Source organism: Oryx dammah, unplaced genomic scaffold, assembly GCF_014754425.2.
Source record: "Oryx dammah isolate SB20612 unplaced genomic scaffold, SCBI_Odam_1.1 HiC_scaffold_5, whole genome shotgun sequence".
NCBI classification, from domain to species: Eukaryota; Metazoa; Chordata; class Mammalia; order Artiodactyla; family Bovidae; genus Oryx; species Oryx dammah.
In genome coordinates this window covers 99,851,221-99,863,747 of record NW_024070189.1, presented here as the reverse complement: position 1 = coordinate 99,863,747, position 12,527 = coordinate 99,851,221, and the positions used below count along the sequence as shown (strand labels likewise).

The following is a 12,527-nucleotide window of genomic DNA, read 5'->3' as shown; positions in this document are numbered from 1 at the left end:
AACTAAAGCAACTTAGGACGCAAGCATGTAATCTTTATAAGGGCTTCTCTGGCGGCTCACCTGCCAATACAGGCAACACAGAAGACCAGGATTTGATCCCAGGGTGGGGAAGATTCCCTGGGGTAGGAAATGGCAACTCGACCCTGGGAAATCCCATGGACAGAGGAGCCTGGTGGGCTACAGTCCATGGGGTTGCAAAGAGTAAGACAAAGAGCAGAACACGGCTGAGCAACTGAGCACACACGTATTATGAATAGGGCTGGTGGACATGTCTATTGGGTGTTTACCTAGCATATACACCCAATATGTGGAGCTGCTGAGTCAGAAAAGAGGTAAATAGTCAATATTCAAAGATCATACCAGGTTTCCAGCTTGGATGAGTCGGTCTACATTCTGACCAGCAGTGGATGAGAGTTCCAGCATTTAATCTGCATGTGCCCATTTTGCAGAGAAGGTAACTGGGGCTCAAAGAGGGGCATGGGCTACCTCCTGGTCACTGAGAGATTCTGAGTCCTGCTTTGTCACCTCCTCTCCTCTAGCATCCTGCCCCCTGTTGTGCCCTCCCAGCCTGGCTGTGGGGTGGGGTGGGACAGACAGGGTCACGTGGAGTTGCGTTCAGCCGGAGGAAGCCCGGCAGGGTGCAGACGGCTGCTGATTCTGAGGCTGGTCAGGAAATCAAGGTAAGAGAGGGAGTGTATGTGGCCCCCAAAGGGGGTTCCCTGGGGGCACAGCTGAGAGTGAGGAGGGGGCAGAAACGAAGACAGCACAACCCTGTCCAGTGGGCAGACACCGGACAGAATTATCACCCTCTCATTCCCCCAGGAGAATCTCTGCCATGGACCCACCTTCACCAAGCCAGGCCTCCCAAACCCAGCCTGCAGCCCCATCCCCTCTAACCTCCTACCGCTGGCACTCAGGGGGTGGTGGGGAGAAGGGAGCTGGGGGGTTCCGCTGGGGCCGCCTTGCAGGATGGGGGAGGTCACAGAGCCACCAGGAGACCACGGCCAGCAGCCAGCCGGCCCCACGCTCGCTGTTTCGTCGCGTCCTCTCTGCACCCGCCAAGGAGTCACGTACGAGCCGCCTGAAAATATCCAAGAGCCTCTGGGGGAAAAACAAAAGCCCACCGCTGGATTCAGAGCCGGAGCCAGAAAACCCAGGTACGTGGCTCCCCCACCCAGGCTGGGAGGCCCGGATGCAGGGAGGTTTTGTCTGCCTCCAGAGCATCAGCCTTACAGACACAGGAAGTTGTGGGGAGTGCAAAAGCCCAACAGGAAGTGGCTGGGGGCCCGGCTGGCTGCCCTCTTCCCTCTTTCCCCTCACCCCAGGGGCCTGGGCATGGTGGGAGTGGCTAGGAACCTATGAGCTGGGGGTCCAGCCAGGGGAAGGGGCAGGGAACAGTCTGATGCGGCAGCACTGTCCAGATGCCAAAAGGCTCTTGGCCCTGGCAGGTCTCTCCTCATATTCAATGGCCCAGGCATCTTCTCTCCTGCCTGGATACCCATTTCTGCGGTCTTCTACTTTCCTGCCCTCCAGCCTCAATGTCTTAGTATCCCCTCTTCCTTGAGCTTCAGTTTCTCCACAGGTTAAAATGGAATCATGACTCCTATCCTGAAGGGTATATCATTCATTCATTCGGTCATGCAAACAGAGGTCTATGAGCATTTACTGTGTTCTAGGCTTGCCCTGATTTAGACACTGAGGACACAGCAGGAACAAAACAGATGAAAGAGCCTGCCTGCCTCATGGAGTTCAGGGTGCAGTGAGTGTGACAGACCGTAAACAAGTAAATAAGGAGATGACAGATGGGGGCTAAGTGTCACACAGAGAGATCTAGAATTCTAAAGGATACCATGAGGGTTGGAGCTCAGGAATGCCTGTGACTCAGCACATTTTATGTGATCCATTAGCAAGTGGAGTTATCACTTATTCCCCTGGTGGTAAAACAGTAGGACAGATGGGTCCTCTGGGAGGGTTGATTCTGTCCTCCTAATTCTGAAAGCTCGTTTAATTCTCATCATTCATATCCCCACTTTGCACAGGAATCCCTTCAGCCCCCTCCAGGGTATCAGATATTGCCTACTCCATAGCATCCAGTGAGCGCTCTCTGACAAGCCCACCTGCTCTTCCCCGACTCAAACACCTCCCATGGCTCCATAATACCTTCAGGACGAATCCCTATCTCCTCTAACTGACACTCAAGGCTCTGCCAATCTCTTCCTTAACCTTCCACTCCAGCCTTTAAGCCTTCCAAGCCCTCCTCACCTCTCCGTTTAATTCTCTGGACCAGGCCATGTGCCAAATCCCAGCCTTTCCTCAAGCTCTGTGTGTGTGTGTGTGTGTGTGTGCATGTGCGTGTGCCCTCAGTTGCTCAGTCATCTCCGAATCTCTGTTACCCCATGGACTGTAACCCACCAGGCTCCTCTGTCCATGAAATTTTCCAGCAAAAATCCTGGAGCGGGTTGCCATTTCCTCCTCCAGGGCATCTTCTCAACCCAGGGATTGAAACTACGTCTCTTGCATTCCCCTGCATTGGCAGGCAGGTTCTTTACTGCTGAGCCAGCTAGGAAACCCTGCTCACTCTGTTAATGCGACCATCTCCTCAATCTCTGTCAAATCAAATCTGCTCTTCAAGATCCAGTGCAGGGCATTCCCTGGTAGTCCAGTGGTTAAGGGGCTTCCCTAAGTAGCTCAGTGGTAAAGAATCTGCCTGCAATGCAGGAGACCTGAGTTCAGTCCCTTGGTCAGGGAGATGCCCTGGAGGAGGGCACAGTAACCCACTGCAGTATTCTTTCCTGGAGAATTCCACGGACAGAGGAGCCTGGTGGGCTACAGTCCACAGGGTCACAAAGAGTCGGACACAACTTAGCGACTAAGCAGCAAATGGCAGCAGCCTTGGTAAAATGGGGGTTTTAATAGCCCTTTGAATGGCTTTTGGAGGATTAAATGACAGAAGGAATGCGGAGTAGTAAATACAGTACAGGACACATAGTCTGTGGGGCTGCATCCACTACCCATTACTACCCATGGTTACTGGAGACAAGGCCCAGAGAGGGGTGGGGGCTTGTCCAGCACCTGACATGACTACTGAGTGGGTTGGGAAGAGGAGGCACTTAGGAGGGAACCCTTGATGAGCCTTGGTGAATGGAAAGGTCATCCTGAGGGAGAAGAAAGGACTCCCAGGTCCCCAGCGCCGCTTCCTCTACCCAGAGCCTGAGCCGGAGCTGGAGCCCCTGGCCGCACAGATCCCAGAGGCTCCCACCCCCGATGTCCCCGTCTGGAACATCGAAGGCTTCACACTACTTGATGGGAAGCTGGTGCTGCTTGGGAATGAAGAGGAGGTAAGAGGGGCCACACAGGCAAGGGAAGGGGAAGAAAGGAAGGGAGAGAGAACAGCAGTAAGGGAGCATGAGGGGTATAACAGAAATGTGTCCGCCTCTCCTTCTGTCTGTCTGCCTCCCCTTTCTGACCATCCACTCCTACTGGGGGACAGGGTCCTCGCCAGCCCCGGATGGGGAGCGCTAGCTCTGAGAGCAGCATCCAAGTGGCCTTGGGGAATCTCAAGGATCCAGGTAAGCTTGAGAGACAGGGAGGGCTGGGGCATTTGGGAACCTGTTAAAGTGGGGCAGAATCCAAGATGATCCCACCCCCCTCAATCTTCCACCCCTTACCACCCACAGATCGGACCCCTGGAAAGACAGAGCCAGAGGGTGCTGGCCCCCACCAGATCCACAATGTTCGTGTAAGTGGTAGGTGGAGGGGAGAGGAAAGATTTCAGACCCTCAGAGGTGAAAGGGGGGACTTTTCCTGGGTGATATTTTTTCATTAATTTCCTGGGATTATTTTTCTTTTACTTTTTAATTTTTTAATTTATTTGTCTTTATTCTTGGCTATGCTGGGTCTTTGTTACTGCTCATAGGCTTTCTCTAGTTGCTGCGAGCAGGGCCTCCTCTTCCTGGAGGTGCATGGGCTTCTAATAGCAGTGATTTCCCTTATTGTGGAGCATGGCCTCTAGGCACACGGGCTTTAGTAATCACCACTTGGGCTCCATAGTTGCAGATCATGGGCTCTAGAGCTTGGCCTCAGTGATACAATGCTCAGGCTTAGCTGCTCCAAAGCATATGGAATCTTCCCATACCAGAGACGGAAGCTGTGTCCCCTGCAATGGCAGACGGATTCTTACCCACTGAACCACTAGGGAAATCCTCCTGGGCCATCTTGACCAGGTCACTGACCCTCTCTGGGCCATAGTGTCCCTATCTGTCAAATGAAGCCGGTGAGAGAAGCTCCTTCTTGGGGCTGTTTATGAGAAGTCCATAGAGAATGTAAGAAAGCACATTTCTAAATGGCTGGTGCTTTAGAAATGGCAGCTGTTGATTGCCTTTAATATTCTGGCAAACGTAGGCTGACCTTGTGATTTCCCCCAAGATCAATAGATCTTCCAGGACATCCTGGGTGGGGCAAGGAAAGGACCTAAAGAGGGAACATAGGGTTCTGCCCAGCTGACGTCCCCCTCCCCATAGGGGCTGCTGAAGCGGTTAAAAGAGAAGAAAAAGGCCAAGTCAGAGCTAGGAGCCAGTGCTTCCCGAGATGGGTAAGGGTCTCTGAGGAGGTAGAGGGGTTGGGATTCAACACTACCCCTCCCATTTCTCCTGCCGATAATTCTGATCTTCACCAAATATACCCTGTGGGCCTCTGTGTCCTGCCCCTTGTTGGGCAATGCTGGGGCCACTGAAAGACCCTAAGGATGGAGTCAGCCTTCCACTGAAGGGTGGGGGCAGAGTGTGACACAGTAACTCTAAAATAGCAGCCGAGTCAACACCTTGGTTTGGGAGTGAGTGTCTCGGAAAGGGACGCTTGATCTGAGATGTGAAGGATGTGTGTGTGTGTGCGTGCGTGTGTGTGTGTTTGGTCATGTCTGACTCTTTGCAATGCCACGGACTGTAGCCCAGCAGGCTCCTCTGTCAGTGGGCTTTTCCTGGCAAGAATACTAGAGTGGTTTGCCATTCCCTCCCTCCCGGGAGATCTGAAGGCTGCTGCTGCTGCTAAGTTGCGTCAGTCTAGATGGAAGTTAATCAGGCCAAAAAGGACAGGAAAAGCGTTCCAGGCAGAAGGAACAGCAAGTGCAAAAGTCAAGAGGATGAATGAAGTGACAAAAAAAAGGCCAGTGTGACTGGAGTACAGACAGTGAGGAATTCAGTGGCAAAAGGATGGATTCACGTTCAACTTGGGTTCAAGTTCCCTCTGGGTTCCTTCCACCCTTTGGGCTGCAGGGGGCAGGTTGTGGGGGTCAAGGGAGTGAGTAGGAATGACAGCTTGCCCACGTGCGCCTTCGCCAGGGCCCCCAGTGCTCTGGGCTCCCGGGAATCGCTGGCCACGATTTCCGAACTGGACCTCGGAGCCGAGCGGGACGTGCGGGTCTGGCCACTGCACCGCAGCTTGCTGGAGGAGCCCCACTGCTTCCAGGTAAGTAAAGGCAACTGTCCACCTCGCCTGACCCTTTGGCTCAACCCTTGGCCTCAACCGTACTCTTGGATTCCCCCTCTTCAACAGGTAATATGGGCAGGCGGGAGTCGCTGCTTCTCCTGTCGCTCGGCTACCGAGAGAGACCGCTGGATCGAGGACCTTCGTCGCCACTTCCAGCCTAGTCAGGTAGGTACGCGCAAGGTCGGACGTGGAGGCCCCGCCCACAGCCCGGGCCCCGCCCCTTCCACCCAATCCAAATTTCTCTCGCGTTAAAACTTTGCCCCTTGGACACATCTGCCTTCCTACACGTTTGCAACCACTCCGAGATCCTCCGCCGATTCCATGAATTGCCAGTCCCTTCCACAGCTCGGATTGTATTTAGTCCAAGCCCTATTTGCACCCCAGAGAGTCGCCAAGTTTCCACCCCGCGGTTACTCCTCCATGCCCTGGACCCCGGATCTCTCCGGGAGGGCCCAGAAAAGCTAGAGGATCATCGTGGGATCCCCGTAGTCCCGCTGTCTTCCCCCAGAGGCACAGCGAACCCTTGGGAGCACGCGTCCCGCGCTTCATCTCTGATGCGCCATGTGGAGCACCGAAGGCACGCTCCTGTCTCTGCTTTGGTCCGCAGGACAACGTGGAGCGGGAAGAGACGTGGCTGAGCGTGTGGGTGCACGAAGTGAAGGGGCTGCCCCGGGCGGCGGCGGCGGCGGCGCCAGGAGTGCGCGCGGAGCTGTGGCTGGACGGAGCGCTGCTGGCGCGCACGACTCCGCGGGCAGGCCCGGGCCAGCTCTTCTGGGCAGAACGCTTCCATTTCGAGGCGCTGCCGCCAGCGCGTCGCCTGTCCCTGCGACTACGCGGAGCGGGCCCCGGGGACGCGGTGCTGGGCCGAGTGGCCTTGGCGCTGGAAGAGCTGAGCGTCCCCCGGGCGCCCGCCGCGGGTCTGGAGCGCTGGTTCCCGCTGCTCGGGGCGCCAGCCGGCGCGGCGCTGCGAGCACGGATCCGGGCGCGGCGCCTGCGAGTGCTGCCGTCGGAGCGCTACAAGGAGCTGGCAGAGTTCCTCACGTTCCACTACGCGCGCCTCTGCGGGGCGCTCGAACTCACGCTGTCTGCTCAAGCCAAGGAAGAGCTGGCCGCCGCCATGGTGCGCGTGCTGCGCGCCACCGGCCGGGCTCAGGTGCGGCGCCGCGACGGGACCAACCCGGGTGACCAGGGGCTGGCGGATCGCGTCCTCCAAGGGGGCAGTTAGCGGGGACCAGTACCAGAGTGGCGCCTTCGAGGGGAGGGGCAGCTTGAGGGGTGGAGTCTGAACTGAGCTTCTGCACCCTGAGACCCAAGTTTCTGCTTTGATTCGGAGGTTCCCGTTTTGTTAAGAACCCCAGCCGCGAGGCCAATGGGCCCGGGCAGCAGCTGCGAGGGGCAGGGCCTGTGCCCCAAGGGTGAGGGATCCACCAAGAGCAGGGATTCTCACGACTCAGTCCGCGCCCAGCGCAATGTAACCCCACTATGCTTAGGCCCTGGTGACAGACCTGGGCACCGCAGAGCTGGCACGCAGTGGAGGCCGTGAGGCACTGCTGTTCCGGGAAAACACATTGGCCACCAAGGCCATCGATGAGTACATGAAGCTGGTGGCACAGGATTACCTCCAAGAGACGCTGGGTGAGCAGAGTGGGGCAGGGGTCAGAGGCTTAGTTGAGCCGGCTAGGGCAACCCAGGAGAAATCTGAGAACCCATGGGTAGACTTGGATTCTGGTAGTGGGTGATGCCCTGGGGATGCTGGGATCCTAGAGTGAACTGGAGGTTTCCCAAGATTTTAGGTGCCTCCGAGGTAGGTTGGAGATGGAACTGGAGGCTGGGTGCTGTGGGTTGTGGTCATGGTCCAGGCCCTCTCTGGTTGTGCTGGACTGCAGGACAGGTCGTGCAGCGTCTCTGTGCCTCCACCGAGGACTGTGAGGTGGACCCCAGTAAATGCCCAGCCTCAGATCTGTCCCAGCACCAGAGCAGACTGCGAAACAGCTGCAAGGAGGTCTTTGAGAACATCATCCACTCCTACAAGTGAGTGTCAGGGCACCACTGCTACAAGTGAGTGTCAGTGCTCTCAGTCACTATGCTAGCTCTGACTCCAAATTAAGGTTTCCAGATAAAATATAGCATGCCCAGTTAAATGAGATACCATATTTGTGACATACCTTTTTATACTAAAAAAAAAAAAGTATTCATTTTTTTAAAATCTGAAATTCAAGTTTAATTGTTTTTCCTAAAGTTTTATTTGCTAAATCTGGCAACTCATTCCAATGTCATGCTACCTAACCCCAAGTAACATGGGACCCGATTCTTTGTCTTCTAGACTACAGGTGACCCCATACCCTAATTCCATGCCCCCTGACCCCAGTTAAATAGGGTCTCAATCCTATTGGGGCTTCCCTGGTGGCTCAGATAGTAAAGAATCTGCCTGCAATGCAGAAGACCCGGGTTTGATCCATGGTTTGGGAAGATCCCCTGGAGAAGGGAATGGCAACCCCACTCTAGTATCCTTGCCAGGAGAATTCCATGGACAAAGGAGCCTGGCAGGCTTCAGTCCATGGGGCTGCAGAATCAGACAGGATTCAGCAACTAACACTTTCACTTTCACTTAACCCTATGATCTCTGATTCCAGTAATGCCATACTCCCAATCCCATGATCCCTGAACTTAAGTAACCCTGTATCCCAAATCCCATGTAACTGGAATTCCTAGGCTTCCAATTCCTTGACCTCTGACCCTAGGTTAACCTGTGTGCCTAATCCCGTGTCACCTAGGACATCAATCTCATGATTTCTGAATCTAGATGACTCTGTGACCCAATCTTATACTACTTCATATTATGTACTCTGTCTGGCACCCCAGTTTCATGTCCAGTTATAGCTGGACATGAAGCTCATGGCTTCTGTCCTCCTGTGAACCTATACCCCCAAATCTAAGATTTCTGACTCCAGAAGTCACCACAATGAGTACACCACCAACAAGCCCTGACCCCAAGGAGACCTATAACCCCAAGCATCATTATCCCCAATGTCTTCTATCCTGGAACTTAGCAAGCAGGCGTCTACTGACCCCGACCTTAGGATTTTGATCATCCATGAACCTTATGCTCATATCTTTCCCTTCTAACTATTGCCTCTTCTCTCCCAGCTGGTTCCCAGCAGAGCTGGGCACTGTGTTCTCAGGCTGGCGAGAAGCATGCAAAGCACGTGGCTCTGAGGCACTGGGGCCCCGACTCGTATGTGCCTCTCTCTTTCTGCGGCTCCTGTGTCCTGCCATTCTATCACCCAGCCTCTTTGGCCTAGCACCAGAGCACCCGGCGCCTGGCCCAGCCCGCACCCTCACACTGATCGCCAAGGTCATCCAGAACCTTGCCAACCGTGCTCCGTAGGTGCTGGGAGGCTGGGTAGCCACACCGGGGCGGTGGGGGTGGCAGATTCTGGACCTGACCCATCCACCACTTGGGCTCTGGTGCAGGTTTGGTGAGAAGGAAGCCTACATGAGCTTCATGAACACCTTTCTGGAGGATCATGGACCTGCAATGCAACATTTCCTGGACCAAGTGGCCATGGTGGATGCAGACACAGCACCCAGTGGTTATCAGGGCAGCAGTGACCTGGCCCTCCAGCTAGCAGTCCTGCATGCCCAGCTCTGTACTATCTTTGCTGAACTTGACCAGGTGTGGCCTGAGCACAGAGCCCAGAACATGAGGTAGGGAGGCAAGAGAGTAGGGGTCTCTGGTCCTGGAGAGTTTGCTCAGCATCCTCCCTGCATGCTTTACCAGGCCACCCGGGACAACCTGGAACCACTGCCCACTATCCTGCATGCCATCGAAGAGGGCCGACCTGTACCTGTGACTGTGCCAATGTGTTTCCCAGCACCCCACACCCAGGGCCATTCCAGGTAACTACTTGCCTCAAGTCTGACCTGATCCAGTTCTGATGGGTGGGAGTAGGGGAAGGGCCAAAGGCATGCACGGGGTCAGAGGTGAAGACAGGATCATGTCAGGGGTCAGGGAGAGGCTCACAGTGCCATCAGAAAAGGGGGCATCAGGTCAGATTGAACTCGGAGGTGGGGATTAGGCATTGCAGAGGTCACATCTAGGGTCAGAGAGAGAAAGTGACATTGTCACTTTCAGCAATGAGGGGCAGATCTCAGGTCAGGCCCAGGGGGGAGATGGGGTCAAAGTTTATGGGCAGAGTCATTTGGGGGGTCAGAAGTCAGGGATCATGTTCTTTCAGAAGGCAGAGACAGGTTCAGTTGAAGGTCAGAGGTTGGGGACAAGAGGGAATCAGATTGGGAAGGAAGAGAGTAGAGTTTTGAGCACAGGTCAAGCTTCAGGGGGCTCTCCAGGTGGTGCGAGTGGTAAAGAACCTGCTTGCCAATTCAGGAGATGTAAAAGATGCAGGTTTGACCCCTGGGTTGGGAAGATTCTCTGAAGGAGGGCAAGAGAACCCACTCCAGTATTCTTGACTGGAGAATCCCATGGACAAAGGAGCCTGGTGGGCTACAGTCCTTAGGATTGCAGAGTCAGGCAGGACTGAAGTGATTTAGCATGCAGACAAGCTCCAGCAGATTGGAAGTAGAGATTACACAGAGGCTCAAATCAAGGGTAACACTGTGTCAGAGCTCCGGGACAAGGCTAGAGAGGGCTCAAAGGTTAGATTGAGGTCATAGAAGAGACAGTATTATCGGAAGTCCAGGACAGGATCAGAAGTCAAAATGGGATCGCTTCAGTCACAGGGCTAGCAGAGAAGTAAAAGATCAGGGGTGGAGTTATTTCTGGTGGAAGGTAGAGGTGGGGTCAGCTCAGAAGCTGGTGGAAGTTCTGAGCTCCCCATCCCACCCCCAGCATCTCTGCAGGGGAGAAGCCTGGCTTTCTGGCCCCCCGCGACCTCCCCAAGCACACCCCTCTCATCTCCAAGAGTCAGTCCCTGCGCAGCGTTCACGGGGCAGGTAGTTGGGCCCGACCGCGGCTGGAGGAGGAACAGCTCCCCCGGCTGCCTCGGGCGGTACAGCGCACGCAGAGTGTCCCGGCTGGCCGCCCCGCTCGCCGCCGCCCGTCTGCCGGACCGCGGCCGCGACCCAAAGGCTCCCTACACGCGGGACCCGCGCCCCGCGGCCGTCCCTGGACTGGAGCCTCAGCATCGCTGCCTCGGAAGTCGTCGGTGCCCTGGCAGCGCCAGATGGACCAGCCAAGAGACAAAGACCAGGCGCTGGGCACCCACCGACCCCTGGGCAAGGTGAGGTGGACAGCTCAGGTCTGCGCATAGAGTGGGGAGATAGGATTAGAAAAAGACTGAAAGATAGGCAGGTCTCGGTTCAAACCCCGAGCTTGCTGCGGTCTGTGATTCAGGCCTAACCCAACCCTCTCTGAGCCTCAGTTTTCCTCTTCTGTACAATTAGAGAGTCATTACCCTATAGGCAGGGCGGTTAGGAGGCAGAGCAAACGGAACAGGGAGGTCAGTCAGTGTCCGTGGGGAGAAGGGGCAGGACAGTGGCTCAGGTTACAGTTGCTCCCTCCCCACAGCTGGCGGAACTTCAGTGCGAGGTGGCTGCCCTGCGTCAGGATCTGAAGATGCTGTCCGGCCTCGTGGAGTCACTCAGCACCCACATCCGGTCCTTGAGCGAGCAGCAGGAGCAGCTTCGGACCCAGCTTCAGCGCCTAGATTCCAGGCTCCGAGAAGGGTAAGCCCCGCCCTCCCTATTAGCTCCGCCCCAGGCGGCCTTGCTAAAGAGAGATCGGCTCAGGCCCTGCCTCCCAGTAAGTCCACCCAAATCACGCCTGGCACGGCCACGCCCCCTCGGTAAGACCCGCTCCTACACATCTAAGACCCGCTTCTTGGTCGCCTCCATCCACCCCAAGTCTCTGGGAGGTCCTCTCGAGCAGTCCCTCTCAGTCAGCTCCTTCCAAACAAGTTGGGACAGACCCGCTATCTCTTAGTGTGGGCCCGCCCCTATCCTGCTCACGACCTCACGCAGGACTGGTTGATTGGTCCTTTCATCGCAGCCAGTCCAGGTTCTAATTCAGCAGTCCCTTCTTCAAACGTATCTAGGCCCCACCCCCAGGCTGAATAAACCCCACCTCCATCTCAAGCTCCGCGCCGGAGTCCCTGACTCCAACCAGGAGCTCTAGGGGAGTCTCTCAGCCTCTGACTCTTTCCTTTCACCCGTAATCCCTACAGGACCGCGAAGTTGGATCCAGGGCGCGATCCTTCAACCAATGAGGGCCACAGGCTGAAAAGTCTGGTGAGACCCAGCCCGAGCCCTGGGACAGATTTAGGCTGGGTGAGGGAACACGAGTTGGGATGCAACCCTCACCCGGCTCTGAGTCCACTACTGCTGCCTCCCCAGGAGTGCCGACTGGCTGAGATAGAGAGTACTCAGGCCCAGCTGAAGGATACCATCCAGAACCTGCAGCTTCTTCCCAGGACATCGGAGTCCCAGAGCCAGCCCCTGCCTCTCAAAGCTCCCTGCATCAACGGAGACACCACTTGAGTTGCCCACTCGGCCCGACATGCTTTGGGAGCAGAGAGAAAGCGTCTAACGGGCCTGTCCACCCCCTGCCTCAAACCCATGTGGCCTATAGTAGGGAGTGGAGCTGTAGGTGCCAGTCTGGCACTGCCAGGTTGCCCAGTAAAATCTTGATTTCAGTAAAAAGCGATGTTTTTTTTTTGCCCCTGAATTTTGCCAATCAGAAAGCAAACTCCATTCCCTCAATCCAGCTCTCTCAAACTCTCTCCTAATTGCAGGTCTCAGGGGAGTGGGGCGATGCAGGGAGATTCTCACCAGCTGTGTGACCTTAGTCCCTCACTTTCTCAGAGCCTTGATCTCCTCATTTGTAAAATGGATTTAAAGTTCCTCATACAGTAAAAGACCTATAGTTTAAAGTGTTTGATAAAAGGTATTGGTCATTGTTAGGGGTAGCAGTTGATTCTCTGTAGAGCCCAGATCTCATCTCCACTAATTTCCAGATCTCAGATGAGAGCATCTGCTGCTGCTGCTGCTGCTGCTAAGTCGCTTCAGTCGTGTCCCACTCTGTGTCA

General features: G+C 55.4%; 1 protein-coding gene across 1 annotated transcript; it reads left to right on the top strand.

Annotated features, from left to right (window-relative positions):
* The first annotated feature begins 460 nt into the window (after positions 1–460).
* Positions 461–12,166, top strand: RASAL3 (RAS protein activator like 3). Its single transcript, XM_040241002.1, has 18 exons — positions 461–680; positions 823–1,157; positions 3,208–3,338; positions 3,491–3,569; positions 3,678–3,739; positions 4,521–4,591; positions 5,337–5,463; positions 5,551–5,649; positions 6,092–6,637; positions 6,975–7,119; positions 7,371–7,515; positions 8,632–8,868; positions 8,959–9,160; positions 9,266–9,384; positions 10,334–10,724; positions 11,012–11,169; positions 11,667–11,730; positions 11,836–12,166. The coding sequence occupies exons 2-18, from the start codon at positions 836–838 to the stop codon at positions 11,977–11,979; spliced, it is 3,042 nt and encodes a 1,013-aa protein (XP_040096936.1). The 5' UTR covers positions 461–680; positions 823–835; the 3' UTR covers positions 11,980–12,166.
* Positions 12,167–12,527: the final 361 nt, after the last annotated feature.